Source organism: Protopterus annectens, chromosome 7.part0 (assembly GCF_019279795.1).
Source record: "Protopterus annectens isolate FY-2018-M chromosome 7.part0, PAN1.0, whole genome shotgun sequence".
NCBI classification, from domain to species: Eukaryota; Metazoa; Chordata; order Ceratodontiformes; family Protopteridae; genus Protopterus; species Protopterus annectens.
In genome coordinates, this window is record NC_056739.1 from 1,555,896,203 (window position 1) to 1,555,914,674 (window position 18,472).

At 41.7% G+C, this 18,472-nt stretch overlaps 1 protein-coding gene across 3 annotated transcripts in view; it reads right to left on the reverse strand.

Annotated features, from left to right (window-relative positions):
- Window positions 1-18,472, reverse strand: part of NUP210 (nucleoporin 210) — a 2,490,054-nt gene that overhangs the window by 314,881 nt on the left and 2,156,701 nt on the right. For all 3 annotated transcript variants that reach the window (XM_044078102.1, XM_044078101.1, XR_006365597.1), the window contains one exon: window positions 16,501-16,647. In XM_044078102.1, coding sequence (XP_043934037.1) covers window positions 16,501-16,647 — 147 coding nt within the window. The remainder of the gene's footprint in view (window positions 1-16,500; window positions 16,648-18,472) is intronic.

Here is an 18,472-nt window from a genome sequence, read left to right on the forward strand (position 1 = left end):
AAAAGTGATACCCGGGGTAAACCTACGATCTCCCATCCACTCATCAAGATTCCTCTTGAAGACAGTCAATGAGGGATTCTGCATAACCTGGACTGGGATTTTATTCCAGAGTGAAGGGAGCCTCTGGGTTATGACTCTGTCCCTCCAGCATGTCCTATTTATTTCAGTGCTGAGGTTCAAGTCTCTCGAGCGCGTAGCTCGATGGGATTTGGATTTTCTGAGGTGCAGCATGTCCATTAATTCCGGGTTGGACATGGCTTTATACGTCAGGCACAGATCGCCTCTGAGCAGGCGGTATGCCACTGAGTAGAGCTGGAGTTTCTTTAACCGGGCAGCATATGGCATCTGTTTGAGCCCTTTGATCCTCTTGGTGAGGTACTTCTGGGGTCTTTCCAGTTGATGCAGGTGTCTGGTAAGGTACATCCCAAAAGGGGCATTGTACTCAATTATGGGCCTGATGAGGGATGAGTAAAGAGGCACGATATCCTCCCCTGATCTAGATGTGAATCCCTTCATGATTAGGTGGGCTATATACAATGTTTTTCTAACCACTTTGGCCACGTGGCTGTCAAATGAGAGATTGCTATCAACTTGGGTCCCCAGGTCCCTAATTACTTCTTCTGTACTTAATGGATTACCACCTATGTGGTAATTTGTGGGCACTTTGTTTTTGCCAAAGAGGATGACTATACACTTTTTGGCGTTTAGCTTGAGGCCATGGCTCTGGCACCAGTTATCTATTTCTATGAGGCCCTTCTGGAGGATGCTTGTGTTGGCTGGAGAGTCAATTATGGCACCCAGTTTGCAGTCATCTGCGAACTTGGTCAGCCACAGTCCTTCCGTGTTGGACTGTACCTCCGAGAAATATATACCGAACAAGAGAGGTCCCAGGACTGAGCCTTGTGGGACGCCATTTGTAACTGGTTTGGAGTCTGACATGGCTCCAGCAATTCTAACCATGTGGGTTCTGTCCTTGAGCCAGTTTGCAACCCATCTAGTGACATAGGGGTTTATATTTAAGCTGGTGAGCTTATCTATAATGCCCGAGTGTGGTATTGTATCGAAGGCTTTTGCGAGGTCCAGGTAGGCTGTGTGGACCACCTTCTCCTCGTCAATGGCCTTGGTGACTGTTTCAAAGAAATCGACCAGGTTTAAAAGGCAGGATCTGCCCTTAACAAAGCCGAACTGGGTAGGATCCAGTGTCTGTAGGTCCCCAATATCTTTATTTATGAGGTCCATGATGATCCTTTCCATAGCTTTGCAGACCAAGCTAGTCAGGCTTATGGGGCGATAGTTTCCAGGATCCGTTGAGGCACCACCTTTGTGGAGAGGGACCACTGTTGCTGTACGCCACTCTTTGGGTACATATCCTGTAGTAAGGCTGAGATTGAACAGTAGTTTTATGTTTGGGTTTAGCTCTTCTTGGAGTTCATGTAGGACGCAGCCCGGGACACTGTCTGGTCCCATTGATGCTGTGTTTTTTGCTTTGGAGAGGGTGGCTCTTACCTGAGCATCTGTAGTCAGGGGGGCAGCACTCTGCTGGGATAGATATTTGCCCTTTTGGTGGGGGGGGGGGATTGCGCTGAACCTGTCAGCTAGGATGTTGGCAATGTCTGTGGGTTTGGTGTATTTTTTTGTCATTCTGGACTAATTCTGAGCATATCTGGGAATTCCCACCCAGGTTCCTAACATAACTAAAGAAAGCCTTGTGATTATCCTTAGTGTCCTGTGCAATTTTTCTCTCAAAGCTGGCCTTAGACAATTTTATGAGTGCCTGTAGTTTTTTGCCAATACTGATCAGAGATGCCTTCACTTTTTTGGATTTTGCTCTATCATGTGGTAGCTTCCTCCTTCTATTGTATAGTTTGTTTATAGCTAGGGTCCACCAGACAGGACGTCTGCCTTTGGAGGATTGGGTCTTGGTTTTATTTGGGATTGCATGATCCATGCATTCCTGAAGGTGTTCATAGAATGCGTTTATAAAGGATTCTGCTGTCTGGGCCGTATTTTCCACAGGCCCGGGGGCTTTGAAGGACTCCACCTCGGTTTTGAGGAGTGTGAAATTTGCTTTAGAGAAGTTTTTCACTGTGGTTTTCTGGGCAGGGGGTAGGGTCGAGATGTGAATATCCAGTGAGATTAGTTTATGGTCTGATCTTACCAGTGAGGGATATACATCTGGTCTGGAGCATAGAGTCCCCATGTTGGTGATGATCAGGTCCAGTATGTTTTCCCCTCTTGTGGGAGTGGTAACAAGTTGTTCCATAGCATTTGAGTTTATAAATTCTAGGAACCTTTGGGCTAGGGTGTTGGAGCTAGAGTAATGCTCCCAGTCTATGTTTGGGTAGTTGAAGTTGCCCAATATATAATGGTGTTTGGAAAGACCTTCATATTTTCCAGTGTTCTCAGGAAGGACGAGTGGGGTTCCTGGGTATGGGAGGGTGGTCTGTAGCAGGCTATAAACTGGAAGGCAGTTCTATCCACTGTTAGTTGCACATGAATAGTCCCTGATGCTTCATGCTGTGCCACCAACCTGGAGGTGTGGGTATCTTTGACGAATATTGATACTCCCCCTCCTTTTGTGGTTCGGTCCAAGTTTTGGGGCTGAAAAGCATGGTATGAGGTATAACCTGGTAGTGCTGAGGTGCTCTCGGGAGCCTTGAACCAGGTTTATGTTACTGCACAGATATCGATGTTCTCCATGCTAAGGAGAGTTTCGAGTGTGTGCATCTTGAGGTTTAGACTTCTGGCGTTGAGTAGAATTACTCTTAGTTTCTTATCCCTTGTGATACCTATGGAGGTGGGTTTGTCTTTTGAGCCTTGCCTAAAAAGGTACTATGGGGGTAGCAAGAGCCTTTGCCAATATCCGAAGCCCAGGGTGACAGGTGCAAGCCGTCCCTAGCGAAGCATCGTGGCTTGTCGAGCATGTCATCCCAGGCTGACAGGCATTGGATCCCCTTTGAATGACACCAATACTTAAGCCAATTGTTGAAATTGATCATCTTGTCTTCATATTGTGGCATCATTCTTGGTGAGGGTAAGATGCTACTCAAGGTCAGGGTCATACCAGCCTGGGCTACATGCTCAGAGAGCTCCTCTATGTCTCTTTTCATGTAGTCCAGGGAGGTATGTCTTAGGTCATTCACACCAGCATGGACAATGACTGAGTCATATTTGTACTTGCCTTGGAGTGACCTGAGTGCTTGTGTTATGTGGCGGAGCCTAGCGCCCGACAGGCAGCTCACCATGACCTTCTCCTTGTTCAGCCTGGTGAGCGGGACGCCAGTGTGCCTGACGATAGAGTAACCTATTATAAGTGTATCAGGTGTGTTGTTTAGCCTTAAGGGCTGTGACTGTTCAGCACATTGGCTTTGTGAGCTATGTGTTGCACGTGTTTTGTTTTGGGGTAGCGGTTGCTTAGGTGTCTGCTTTGGGGGTCTCTGCTGCTTAGGCAGATTTTTATTTAGAGCCTCCAAGTATGTTTTTGTGTGTTTATGTGTTTGGTTTGCTGTCGTGGTAGGTCTATGTGAGACTGGAATTGTAGTGAGTGTGGTTTCCTTCTCCTCCTGACTGGTTATGCCAGTACTGAGTTGAGAGAGCTTAGCCTCCAGTTTGGCTATATGGTTGCATCTCTCACATGTGTTGGAATTTGTTGGGAGGAGGAGAGGGTTGTCTGTGTACATGAGGCAGTTGTAACATTGCCTCAAGATTCCCAGATTAACCAGCTGGACCGGAGAGGAGATTGACAACTGACCTTTGGACATGCTAGAATAGTACTGGGAATTCCTTTATAATTGAAAAAAGGGCCAATGGGGAACAAGGTACTCAAGGGGAGTTTGTGAGGGTGTAGTGCTTTTAATTTTTTAGTGCTGACTTATATAATTGCTTTAGTGAGCAAGTGCCAGGTAACTTAGATGAAATGTGTTACAGGTAACTTAAATGCAAAAACGACAAACAGTAACTTTCTTTCAAGTGAAACAAGGAAATAAGTACAGTAAGCAATGCAGTTATCACTAGGGATCCACAGAAGCGCTGAAAAGCCGTGTTTTAGGTGGAATTAGCATTTCAAGGAAATAACAAGCATACAAACAAAGCTAGATTCAGCAGGCCTGGATCTAGTCTATGCTACAGCAAACAAGGTGTACCAATTTCAGTAAGAAACAGTTCAAATATGCAGGCACTATAAGCCTTTAACCAGAAATTCCCAGCTCAGAAGGGAAGAGTCCAGCCTCTCCTCCCACAAGAGTGCAGACCACGAACCTTCTTAATGTAAAATAACTGGCATGAAGCCCAAGTGCTTAAACCAGAACTAATACACTTTTAGAATAACAGACACTGAGCCCTCAATCAGCAGTTCCCAACTTAGAAGGATGTAAGCTACCTGTCCTGCCACCACAGTGCAGGCCACAAACCTTCTTAATGTAAAACAACTGGTCTGAAGCCCAAGTGCTTAAACTAAAAGGCTTAGAATGAGTTACACCAAGCAGTAATAAATACAATTGAGTACTTTTAAGATGACGCAAAAGCAAATTAAAGTAGGAAGAAACATAAATACAGTAAAAGCAGATAATTTTTTTTTTTTCACAATTGAACTTCTTAGGTAACAGAAGGTCGAAACCTGAGACAGCTTTTAAGAAAGAAATCTCAAAAGAACCAGTGAGGTGCTTAGTCTAAGCTGTAGTCCAGGTGACCTCAGTCAGCCAATGACCTCAAACAATTCTCTCTCACTGAAATGCCTGATGGCTTTGGCTAAACCAAGATGTCCCTGAATATGTGCGCAGACACACAGCCTCCACAAACACTAGGCCCAAATACAAGCCTGAATATGGAAATGCTACAAATATCCCCTCTACTTAGAACAAACTGCAGAAATGTTTCTCACAGCTGAAAAGCAGCAGTGAGCCTTTAAATAAAAGTTTTAAACAGCTAAAGGAGCCTCTAGAAAAAAAGAGTTTAACTGCAACAAGTTATCAGAAACAAACAACCCAACAGATGCTTAATAAAAGTGGACAATTTCCAGTTAACACCTCACACACAGTGAAACTAGCTAGAAAAATACACAGTACACAAAGTGCTATAAATAACAAAAAAATAAAGAACAAAATAAACAAAAAACAGGATACTTAATGTTATATATTATAGCTCTGAGTTTCCTCAGTGTCCTTCCTTCGATTAGCTCAGTGTGAAAAAATTTCTTACAATGGAATCAGCTAAGACTAAGATATTAGATTGTTTGGTGGTTTGCCTGATTGACTTTTGAAATGAGAAATTGTGACACTTTAATGTAAGTTCCAAGGTGGGTTCTGCCTGCGTGTTTGTGAGGTTGCTGAGGATACTTCTTTCTTAGGTTACATTTAGGAGGCCTTGGTGGTTGGTGTAAGTTACTTTAAGAGCCTTGGCAAATTCAGTTCTATGTGTGATAGGTCTGGTGCAGTGTTGGGTGATACTAACAATCTGCTTGTTATATGTAGTGTCTTCATGTGAGCATTGCCTCTAACAACATTAAATAACTGCATTTCTCAAACACACTGTCATTTTAAGTACTAGATGGTTGTCAGTTAGACTTTCTTCAAGGGCTTGACACACAAGTTTCTTCAATAGGACCAAGAAAAACAAATTAATCATCCATTCTCCATGACGTTTTAAAATGCTTGATCAATAAAGAAGCAGTAACTGATGCAGCACACAATTAAAAGCCTGAAAGATTCTCTGAGAACTACGCTGTGCAGAATCTAGCAAGCAATGTTGCTGACACATTTGACATGACAAAATATCACTGCACACTTAGTCCATAACTGATGAGTGCTATTAAACCACTCAACACATTCCGTGTCAAAGAACTTTTAATTAATGATGGCACATCATTAGAAGAAACTAAAAACTGAATTTAATGAGATTATATCTAACCTTTTTCAAAAAACTGCCTTACCAAATAAGAACTGTGCCTTAGTGATGAGCATATGTTCCAGAGATAGGGAGACTATTCACCAGACAGGGAATTCAGCTCATCTGTTGATGCCCAGAAACCTTCATATCTTTGTTCTTTCTGCTTGCAATTCATTAATGTACGTTACTCACTTACTGAGCATGTTAATATCTCCATATTCCAAATGTGGAGAGGACCGCCAGCTATTGCAAGTAAACAAGGATACAAAACTCATACAACCTAACTAATTTCTTTACCAGTAAGTTAAACATAAGTGAATATACAGAAGTATACATTTTTAGGAGAAACAGTATGACAAGATATATTTAGATGCAATTAGAATGAACTCACCAACAAACACTGGCTCATCACAAAAAAAGGATTCAGACTAGTGCTACATCATTGAATTTAACATCACTCCAAGTACTGGTGGCACACCAGGGAAATCGGTTTTGGCATGGACATGGAGTCCGTGCACTGACACCGTTGAACTCTTAAAGTCCATTGTAGAACCCTCATGTGGAACTTTGCAAATGGTACCAGAAAGACTACCACTGTCATGATCCCCAAAACCTTCAGGCATAATTCTGCTGTTGCTGTCAGTGATTCTTGGACAGTCTTCCCTTAGAAATGCCCCTGCTAGCCCACTTCAGAAGGGAATTGTCTGTACTCACTATGGCCTGAGAGTGGGAAAGAAGAGAAGATCAACCTGCAGCGACCAGTGGGGATTCCAATCACCACTGAATGTGGTGATGACAAATGTTTGTTACAGCCACCAGAAAGTCTATAGGATGTGTTACATAAGACTACTGAACCACTTGAATCCACTGCAACACTCTCACATAGAACCTTATACAACGAGCTGAAGCACTGAAATAACAGATATGTGAAACTGCAGGATACAAGGAGCTTGTAGACAAAGAGAATTCAGCCTTATTAACAGTAGTTAGGCTGTGTGACTGACAATGCTCAAATTGCAACTGCTAAATTCTAGCACTTGACCCTGTTCCAGGCTGTTATGCCCAAGGACAGATGCAGATGGTGCAAGGAATACTGGGCCTTGATTAAGGATGGCTTCTTAGAACCAGTAAGGAGCCAGTTGTCCACGTAGGGAAAGAGCTGGAAACCCTGCAGTATGAGCTAGGCTGTCAATACTGAACACCTGGGGAGTTGTTGTGAGACCAAAGGGCAGTGCCCAAAACTGGTAATAATTAGTCACCAGCTGACAGCACAGAAACCTCCTGGAATTCTCTGCTACCTTTATGTGACAGTAGGTATCTTTAAGATCCACCAAGCACATCCAGATGTCCATTCTCAGGACAGGCAAAATGGGCTGCACTGTAACTATCCAGAATTTGGAAAGTTCTATAAACTGATTAAGCTTGCTATGATCCAGAATGGGTCTGAGGTTCATATTTTTCTTTGGTAACAAAAAGAATAAGAAATAGACCACGTCAAAACTGGTCTGGCTAGACCTTTTGGATAACTTGGTTGATAAGCAGTGTTTTAATTTCTACTGCTGCATCCCTTTGCTGATGGGGTGATGCATTTGGAAGGGATTTTTTGGTGTCTTTGGGAGTGAACAAAATGGAAACTGTATAACATCTGGACAACTCCCAAGTGTCTGAAGTGATGGCTTCACAAGTTTCTGGGTCAAGAGCCAAACAACCTTTGATCACTTCTGGAGTGTTTGAGTTGATCAACACTTCATGGGTGCTGGAAGGGCCTCCCTGAGAAAGTCCCAGGGAAGCCCTGGTTTTACAGACCTCTCATACCTTGTAGGGGGCATCCATTATGGTCCCCCTCTGCTGCAGGTGGAACCTTTAATTGGAGCATCATAGAAAGGTTGCTGTCCCTTACAACAAAAAGAGATGCTTTCCATGTTTCCGGTTTCAGGAAAAGGATGTCGAGGGGTAGAGAAATGAATTCCAACAACAGATAGTGTTTACATTCTGCTTACTTCCTAGGCAGCGTCTCTTTGACCTTGAAGCCAAATAAGGAAGAACTGTCAAGAAGAGCATTAACAAAGGATGCTTTGAAGCAGTTTGCAAAATAACACAAGCGCATCTAGACGTAGCAATGTGGGTGCCTTTTGTGTTCGGACTTTCCATCAGCTACATTGGACAACCGTCTCATGGAGACATTGGATATGGACTGCATAGTAGACAACTGAGTCCTGAGAGTCTTCTGAGCCTCTGGAGTCTGCTGAGTCTTAATGAGCTTTGACAATTCAGTGACAAGATCTTGCTGAAGCCTAGTTAAATGGGCAAGATAATTCAGCACACATACGGTAATTGGAGGGTGAAAGATGCATGTGTTTTCTCATATAGTCCAAGGAGAGAGACTCTTTGTTTGGAGGATGGACTGAAGAACTCTTCAGAGATGTTGTTTTTGGTGGCACCCACAACCATGATGGTGTTCATGGCCAGACCCATGCTCCAGTGGGGTCTGCCCTTAGAAGAGACCAACATTTTCCTAAGGATTATTTTCAGCATGTCAGGATCTCTCCAAGCCCTTCAGACACCAGGTCTAAAAAAAGAGTACAGAGGGGGAACACCCAGGAAATGGATGGGCCCACACTGAAGTCCTCCGGAATCATTAATTCCTCTGTGGAAGGGGCTTTGGTGGTCCATCCCCCTCACTGTTTCTACTCAAGCAAATCACCAAAAGAGGTGTCACTGAGGAGAGATTTTGGAGAGCTCAACCCTTCATCAAGGTTTGTGTCCTCTTTGAGGGACTCCTCAAGGGAATCCAAGTTTTTGTTCTTCCACTTGCTCCATCCATGCACCTCTCTAGGTGGAGAAGTGGGAACAGACACGAAGGAACTATGAGCCCTGAATGTAAAGAAAACGATGACGTAAAGATGCAGGCTACGACCCATCATTGCCTTAATCTGCGAAGACTTGGCTGGTTGGAACTGCCAAATCTCCTCAAACTTAGCCAACTCGCCGAAGCTTATAAAATAATCAACCATCCTGATAGAACTCCCTCACTGTGCAAAATTCTCACTCCATATACTAACCTCAACAGTCTCCGATCATCAAACAGCATCCAGATCCTAACCATTAAAGCAAAACTCAGGTGGGGATGCCTTTACTAATTCCATTGGCAAGCAGTGGAACTCCTGCCAAACAACCTTAGACTTACTACTTCTCAATCATTTCAAAGCTAACCTTAAAGAATATCTCTCCACACAATGGACATGCCCATGTCGTGAACCTGACTAACTACATATCTCATAACTTCTAGTTCCACTTCCTAGCCCATTTCCCTAATTGCAGATCTCTAAAATTTCTCTTTCCTTTTAGTAATAAGGAAAATCTCTGATTTCAGTCTATTTTCCAGTATCTGTAACGAAATCAATGTTTTGTGTATAATTTCCTGTCTGTCCTTTTGTCTTATATAACATCTATGTAAATTTTCATTCCTGCATATGTAAGCTATATTCTCTTGTTGTAACAATACTTTGAATCTTGCAATTTAATTATGTACTTCTATTGTGTATTGGAGCTTTTCTCCTCGGGCCTCTACTGAAAACGGATATGTATCCAGCTAGACCAGCCCGGTTAACAAATGTAAAATAAATAAAATAAATAAATAAGGCTGAAACCGAAGCTGGATGGTCTTACACAGTGCTCCTCAGATCTGAGTTGAGCTGTCAAGAGCTGAAGAACCCAAGGGCAGGAGCAACTCTGAGACATGGAAGGTTGACCCTGACCCTGAAGGACCAACCCCAAATGCTTGGCTCTGAAGTATACTCAGCTTCGATGACACCAGAAGCAAGAATACCAAGGATGAAGTCAGCACCTTAAGTGGTAGAGCTGTTGGCACCATTGGAGGAGGACAGCATGGTTGTACCCACAAATACCAGAGCTGTAGGGAAATGTGGGAGGAGTAATAGCAGTGGGAGCCGATACCACAGGCTTCGGACTGAAGAGGCTGGGACAACACCTAAGTGCATCTGGGGCTGCAAAAATGATCACATCAGTTGCTCCAGATCCAAAGGTTTGAGGTTCCAGGCTGACCTGGGAAACCTAGGTGAAGAGGCCACTGACAGTGAGAGACCTAGATGAAGAGGCCACTGACAGTGGTTTGGATGATCTTTTAGCAGTTGTCAGATCTGAAGAACTGCTTAAAAAGGAGGAAGATCAGACCTAATGAGAAGAGAAGGATGGCTGCAGAAAAACCTCTGCAGGAGTAATAGGGCAGAAGGGAGACTGCAGTCTGGCCAGTGATGCTCAAGGGTCTTTTGTCAAAAAGGGGTTGAGTATGTGCAGGATAGGGGAGTTAGGAGACTCTGACCCCAACAGAACTGGGGATTGGGGCTGAATCAACACAGACAGATGCAAAGAAAGATGCACCTTTGGCTCAAGCTGTCCCTCTGTAGATGGAGAATCGTTTGCAACCCTCTTTCTCTTTCCCATTGGGCTGGAGTTCTTCTTCCCTTATATATCCTCCCGCTTTTCAGTCTTCTTGTTGGGAGGGGGAAGAGAGGAGTAGATGGCTGAAGCATATCCTTCAAAACAAGTTTTGCCCATCTTTCATTGAGGACACGAGTGCCAAAAGTGGCACATGCTTGGCAACAAACATATTTCTTGTCGGCATCCTGTGGAGGTAATGAATGCCCACATGAGATGCATTCTTTGAACCTCAAAACCTTTTCCATGATCTGGGAAATCAACTCTACTACAGCAAAGCTACAAGAGAAAAAAACTACTGACTACCTACCTACATTGCTAGGAAACACACACACACACACGCACACACACACGAAAAAAAATTGTATCTAATATAGCTAATGTGTCTAAATATTTATTATTATTACAACCTTTTTTAAATGACAAACAATGAATAAACAGCAAGCTGAAGTACGAAGCTAAAGGTTAAAGGTGGGAAAGCCAAAGCAGAAAAAACACTATAGAATAGCAAAGGTTATCCTAAACACTACACCTAACCTAAATCTAACAATATTTCTATAAGAGTATAGCAAAATGACAAATTCAAAATGCTATCCAAAAAAGGATATAAGATGATGGAACTCTACTGACCATGATCTTAACACGATGACAGCAAACATGATCTGAGGAAAGGATGTTACAGTATGATATTATGGGTAGAGGAGGCAGAGCTCTCAGACAGAATATTCTGAAAAGGATGGTGTTGAATCACATTTGGATCCAATGACCCACAGGTTGAGACCAGACAGAAAAGACAACATTGGATCTCTTATTATTTTCTCTCTGGTGGATGAACATCCTTGTTTTAACAACTTCAAGAATACTTAACCATTAGAGAATAGTGCTGGAATTAATGAGAAGACAAGAAAGGCATAAAGTAGACCTGATGGCCAATCATGGACTGTTCCAGAGGGTGAATGAAGGAAAACTGACTGCACCAGAAAGAGGATAAAGGGAAATAAGCTGCTGCACTTGGAGTTGGTTTGAGGTGCAAAATGATTGAAGAAATGCTTCCCTCAGTGCCAGAAGATTATTTAAGCTGTTGATAAGCTTAGAAACCATTTGTGTTTAAATCAGCACACAGCAACTGAGCCTTTCCACCAGAAAACTATCTTGATCCCAGAGGTGGGTTTCTAGAAGAAAAATGTTCAGCACTACAACTTTTATGGCCACTATACAGTGGTGATAGAATCAAGCCCCATCCTGCTTCTTTATGCACCAGACCACAGCCAGTAAAGCCCATGTGAATGGCAACAGTATCTTGTGGGACACAGTCATGAGCTTAAAGGGAAAGAAGCACAGCTTTCATATTTAAAACATGTGCACTTTGACCTCCTCTAGGGATAGCCCTCCTAACTCTATAAATACCCCTGGAACTATAGCGAGCTATTCTGGAGGGGTCCAAATGAAGAGAAGATAAAAATCATCAAGAGAAGAAAAGGAGAGTAGGACTGCTGGAACTGAATACATTCTCAAGTCTTGGTGAGTACCTTCAGGTGGTGGACCCTGTTTTCAAAAAAATCTCACCAAGATGACACAGATATATAGACTGTACTTTATATAGCATATATCACGGACAGAGGTAGGTTAAAAATAAAGACAGCCTGAGTGCACAAGTCCCAGTACAAAAAGTGCCCCTGCCCAATCCCGGTGTGAGCAGTGGTACAAAAAATGGCAGTGTAGAATCTTCAAGACACAGAAACATTCTTACAATGGGATTGGGGTTAGCCCAAGCTATGGCACAGAATGATGGACCCTTGTTGTAGAAGGAAGTAGTAGTCCAGAAAAACCCGACAGTCCAACAGAGTCATAAAAATGATAAGACTGGACTATTGAGGATAAGGAAGAAATTTTGTATCGTTACTATTATGCAAGAAGCCTGGAGTTTCCAGACATAAGACATTCAAAAAGATTAAGACAGAAATTAGAGAAATGGAAAGAAAACACAAAAACAAGAAAAACTGTCAAAAATATCAAATGCAAATTTTGTTCATTAATACATGAGATTCAAGAAAAACATATAGCTCAAAAAACTTTGGGCTGCTGGAAAAAGAAGCGACAGAGGAAGTGCAAAAATATAAAGAACAAAACTTAGAGATATTTGAAAGGTACAAAAAAGAAACATGGACATGGGAAAGAAAATGAGATTTGATATAGTGCAATATTTATGCAAATGATAAAGTCAAACTAATAAATACAAAAAAAGCAGCTCCAAAGATATTTGAAGAGACATACAGGCAAAGGCATCTGGATATGAAAAATTCCACAATATAAAAAATAAGATCACAAAGGAGGAATGGAGAACAGAGGATTAGTGAAGCAGAAGTTAAACAAATAGACGCTGAAATTATGGAATACCTACCAAGTGAAGGATTTAGTGTAGAAAAGTCTAACACAGGTTACGTCACAGCATGATGGAACAATGACTCCCCAAGGTAAGGAGAAACAGGTGGAACGAGAAGAATTTGATCACTTGCCACATGAAGATACTCGGACGCTTTCAGCAGCAAACCAGTACAAAGTTCAGTTGGAGTCGCACAGAAAGGGAAGGAGCAAGAAACAGTGGCAACTCTGATACAGTCAAGGTTGGGGAGTGACAGGCCAGTGACTTTGCATATGACAAAGCAACAGATGTCAGAGGATGCAGCTGAACAGAATATGTCACAGGAAGATGTTCTGGAAGTTTTGGTAGAATACTCACAGGAAATGAAGAACAAAGAAAGCTCCCTTAGTTTAGAAGAAAATGATCTGAAGGAAGAGTTGCTTGATTTAATTGATATGGATAGACATATTAAGATCGTCAAAATAAATAGTTTACATAAAGTCAGTAAAATTCAAAACATTAGAAGTCTGATAAAACAGATAAACACAATAATCAAAACTATTCACAGAAATGTATGTGATACAACAAAAGTTAATAAGATATATTACTGGACAAAACCACCACCGTAACAGATACAAGCATGCAAAATCTGAAGGTAATGCTACTCAATGCTAGAAGTCTAAACCTCAAAATGCACTCTCTCGAGGCATTCCTAAAAATGGAGAACAGTGATATCTGTGCAGTAACTGAGACTTGGTTCAAGGCTCCAGAGAGCACCCCGGCAATACCAGACTACAACTCTTACCACACTTTTTGGCCACAAAACCAAGACCGAAACACTAAAGGTGGAGTAATGTCCATATTCATCAAGGATATTCACACCTCCAGACTAGTTGCCCAACACAATGCATCTGAAATTCTCCAGGTGCAACTAACACTAGGTAAGACTGCAATCCAAATTGTAGCTTGCTACAGATCCCCCACCATGCCCCAGAGTCTGAGCCAAATGGGTCAGGTAAGGAGTCAGAGTCGAACAGGAAGGCATCTTCGGATCCGACAGTTTGACTCTTGGAAATCTCAGATCTGCGGGCTCTGAAACAGAAGGTGGGATTGGAGAAGGAGAAATTATGGTATGTGAGGGAGGCTTAAGGCTCACGGCTCTGACAGGAGACAGAGTTGATAAGACCTAATTTGAATCTGTGTTCTGAGAAATTTTCTAATCATCCTATCCATCTTTGTTTCAGAAAGACTTTGGGAGGACCTGATTGAAGAAGCAATGGAAGGAAGTTGAGAAGACTTTCTTGGTGTCCCTTGTAGGAAAGGAGACCTCAGTCTTGGAGACACTGGCTCCAGAGAAAGGTGAGGGCTTCATAGCTGAGGGGACTTTGATGTGGAGGGTGTAGGATCTGTGGATTTTGAATCTGAGTACTTGCAGATTTTAGCTGGAGGTTGCAATGTGGGAGCAGATTTGGGAGAACTAACAGGAGAGCATTTTCTATGCTCCCTGGGCTCTGTAGACTTAGATTTCTGTGAGGAGGGTTGAGTCCTGAACTAGAAACAGCAGAAGAAGGAGCAGAAGCAGGGATAAGGCCTTTAAGCACCAACTTGTGTTGGTCGCAGATAGCTCTGGCGTTAAAGCCAGCACAAATTGTACAAGTGCACTTTTTAAATCCAGTAGGCTTTCAAGCCATTGCTGTAAACTTGCCGAACGGCAAAAGACAGTCAAAAGAGAGAGAGAGAGAGAGCTATAAAGGAAGATTTTCTTTTTTTTTTTTTTGTAAAGAAGGGAAAGAGAAAGTTATACCCAACAATGGTAACAAGATTACGTTATGGAAAAAGTAAAGTGAAATACAGAATTATCAGTGATGGCAAAACAGAATACCAAAGTTTGGTAAGGAAAGGTTGATAAAAAAATAATTAGCTTAGTGGGTAAAGACAGGATGCTGTATAAGTTAATAAGTAAGGAAAAATAGTTAAACTTCAACGATTTTACTCATTATCCCAGAAAAAAAAAAAAAAAAACACTGCCCGAGCCTGATAGAATGCAATCCCAAACAAACTGTTAGAGAGGCAAACGAGATCTGAGGTGGTGCAGTGATCAGGAGCATTATGGGTAAAGGGAGGGGCTCGGGAATCAGATCCTAGAATCTAGTGAGAAATGACCAAGTTGTGTCCGAGACCCATTCATTGAGGAATGAATGAAATTACATCAGATCTTAGATTAAGCTGAAAGGGAACGTGCCTCCTTCTACTGTCCTGCTGTTATCAAACAAACCTTTTACACTCAACTTGTTATGGCAGACTATTACAACAGTCTCTCATGGTTTGCTTATCAAAACATAGACAAATATTGCACTCTGCTATCAAATGCTAAACAGCCAAACAATTAACCTGGCATATGGTATCATTTTTTAAAATGGGGGGGGGGGGTCCTGACCCCTAAATTGTACAGTTTTTAAAACCAGTGTTCTCTACGCAGAAAACTAGCAAATCCAGTCATTAGGCAAACAGCAAATATTTATCAGAATCTGAGGAAAGGAAAATGGCACAGAAACTGTGGCCTAGGAAGGACAAAGAAAGGAGCTATAACCTAGCCAGAAAGGCACAGCAAATACATAAAGAAGTTACTCAAAAGGAATGTACCACAAGCAACCTAAGTTTAAGAATGGACTCAGGCTACATGTGACACTGACTGGGAGGGCTGGGATGGAGTCTTGTAGGCCAGTAACTGCATTACTGGGAGTGGCATGCTGTCATGGACATTACTGCACAAATCATTCCTCCCAAAAGACTGAGTTACTGACTGTACACTGCAACATGATGGCTTCTTCCACCTTTCTCCTACTACCAGTGGATCCCAACTCCCAGGCTCTAAAGACTATGCAAGGCTGACTTCTCAAGAAGTCATAGGGCCTGTCCTAACCAAGGGAGATGACTGGGACTGCTGGAAAAGAGCAACAAGTCCTACACCAGAGAGAAGTTGGGGATAAGTCAGATGGTCAGTCATAGGTTGGGGTGGGGTACAGTTTTTTTCTAAGGCTATTCAAAAGGAAAAATCTGATTTTTATTGAAGAGGTGAATATAAAAGGCTAGAAAGTTTAGGAGCCAAGTTGTTTCCAATACTCTCAACTACATGACTGGCAAAGGAAATCTGGAATCTAATTAGTGCAGGGCATTGTGGATGGATATGAGGAGATACTGCTTGGGAAAGTTTTCAGTGTCAAACACACTTCAGCCTGGGGACTAGATTATCTTACATCTTAATCTAAAAAAAAAAAAAAACTGTACGATACTGATGCATCAAAAAAGGCTGCAACACTTCACCCCACTGCAAATTACAGTAAACTCTCAGTTAACTGGCACCCATGGGGATTAGTAGATGCCGGAAAACTGTAATTTCTGGCTGCTTGAGAGTTACTATTAAAAATAGGCCTGACTAATACTGTACCCTATACTAGTTGTTTGGTTTGACTTGTTCTTAGATTGGGGAGAGAGGGAAGTTATTCCTATCTTCCTTTTTAAAACTCTAAAACATAAGGTATGTTTCGGGGGGGGGCAGAAAGTGCAACACACAAAAACGGTACTGTATTTCTTCGATTTTTTTTGCTTAAGTTCCAGTAACCTGAGAGTGTACTGTGCTTCAAAATCCTGTAGCACTGAGCAGGCATACTGTATTGGTCAGAAAATGGGAAACAAATGTATGTTCAAAGTAAACAACCTTCAAACACTAAATTTATTAAAAGCAAGACATTTTGAGTCTATGACAGAATATCTATGACTTATTACACACAAGTTACCTGATGATGGATCAAATCCAGATTTTGCAGAAAATATGTCATGGGCCTGAACTTCATAAGCACTGCTTTTGAAGCGAAGATGGCATTTCACATTTGTCTCTGGATGCAGTTCATTAATTGATTCAATATGTGCTGGTGAACAATCACCTAAACAAAAGAATAAAACAAATTTGAATCCTTAATTTAATTTAAAACAAACAGCTGAAAAGTCAATTTGCTGATGCAGAATAAGGATTAAAATATACTTGCTGATACTGTAGGTCACAACAGCAACAAAACGCTAGCTACATTACCCATGATATCACGTTATGTGAAAAGGTCTCCTACATTCTTCTTCACAAAGATTCAAAGACTATTGATCAGTGAGGATATTCGGAAGCCTTACCATGCATTCCCATGAGGTTTATAACCCTAATGTTGTAAGTATGATTATACCAGAGCTTTTTGTAATTTAATCTACAGCTCTTTGTATTTTAAATATGTATAACCAGAGCTATGCAGGCATTTACATTATTCCTATCCATAAGGGAAAAGGATGGTAATCTAGGAGTGATCTTGTAGTTACCCACCATTCATCCAGATTATGCTTAAAAAGAGCCAACATTTGCTTTATTTTAATTTATTTATTTGACATTTATTAACCGGATTGGTCCAACTGAGCTAGAAGCCCATTTTCTGTGGGGACCTGAGGAGAGAAGCTAAAGAGTAGTACAGACTAAAACAAGAAGTATATACATGAAAATGAACTATAAAGTGTACATAAAAAAGACATGAAATAATTATGGTAGTCATTTTACAAAAAGTACAGTGGAGAAAAGCTCCAGAATTGTACAGACTAAAAAAGAAATAAATACATGAAAATGAACTATAACGTGTACATAAAGAAAAACAAAACATGAAATACTTATGGTAGTTGTTTTACAAAAAATGTATGGTGGCAATTAGATAGGTAAATGAAATAGAGAGGAAACATTTAGTGTTAGTATACTACATGTTAGAAGATGTTACATTACAGCTAAGTGTATACATATTTACAGGAAATTATTGTAGTTATGTGGAGAGGAAGATGATTCCAGACAAAGCACAATAGTTTACCATAACAGTAGATTCCTTACTGATCACTTGCGCCATTCCAAACAGATGGGTTTTCATCGCCGACATCTGTCTGGAATACCAAAGCTTAAACCTTCCCTGGAGCATACATCTGATGTATGACTTCAGTTCACAAATGTAGGGGTATATTTAAATCTTCAGACTATATCCAATCCAGCAACCTGAAGAAATCTGAGAGAGAGTGGTCGGCTAAGAGGGGCCAAGTAGGATGTGAGAGAAGCTCCTCAGTTGTAGGGTCTGCCATACATGGGAGAAAGAGAGAAGACAGTACCTTATGGGAAAGGTGTGTGGGAAGGAACACTTCAACACTGATCAACAGGACATCTACTGTTATGGTAACTTCTTACACAACTGTACTATGTTCTGACTGAGATCACTGTTGCAATATTCCAAAGAGATAAGTAATTCCCAAAGCTCAAGGGAACAGAAGGGGGGATGACTGAGAATGGAACTGTAAAAAAAGAGTCCAGAGAGGACTGTCCTAGCGAAGGGAGCCCTGAACCTTGAAAAGGCATCAGTTCTGTAGTGTTTGGTGAAGGTGTGTATAGAAGACCAGGTGGCAGCCTCTAGGATTGTCCTGACATCCACTTCTCTGTAGAAGGCTCCTGAGGAGGCCACTGCTCTGGTTAATTGAGCATGGAGGCAGCCGGGTAAGGATTTGCCATGGTGTAAGTAACAAAAAGAAATGGACTTAAAGATCCAGCTTGTAATGGTTGCTTTAGCTGCTGGATAGCCTAGAGTCCATGAAAGAGGCAAACAGTTGGTCTGTCATACAAACATAAGACAAAAAAGCCTATGTTGTAGACAACCTGCAAAACAAAAAACTTGAGTCGAGTACTCAGAATAGTTTAATTAATTC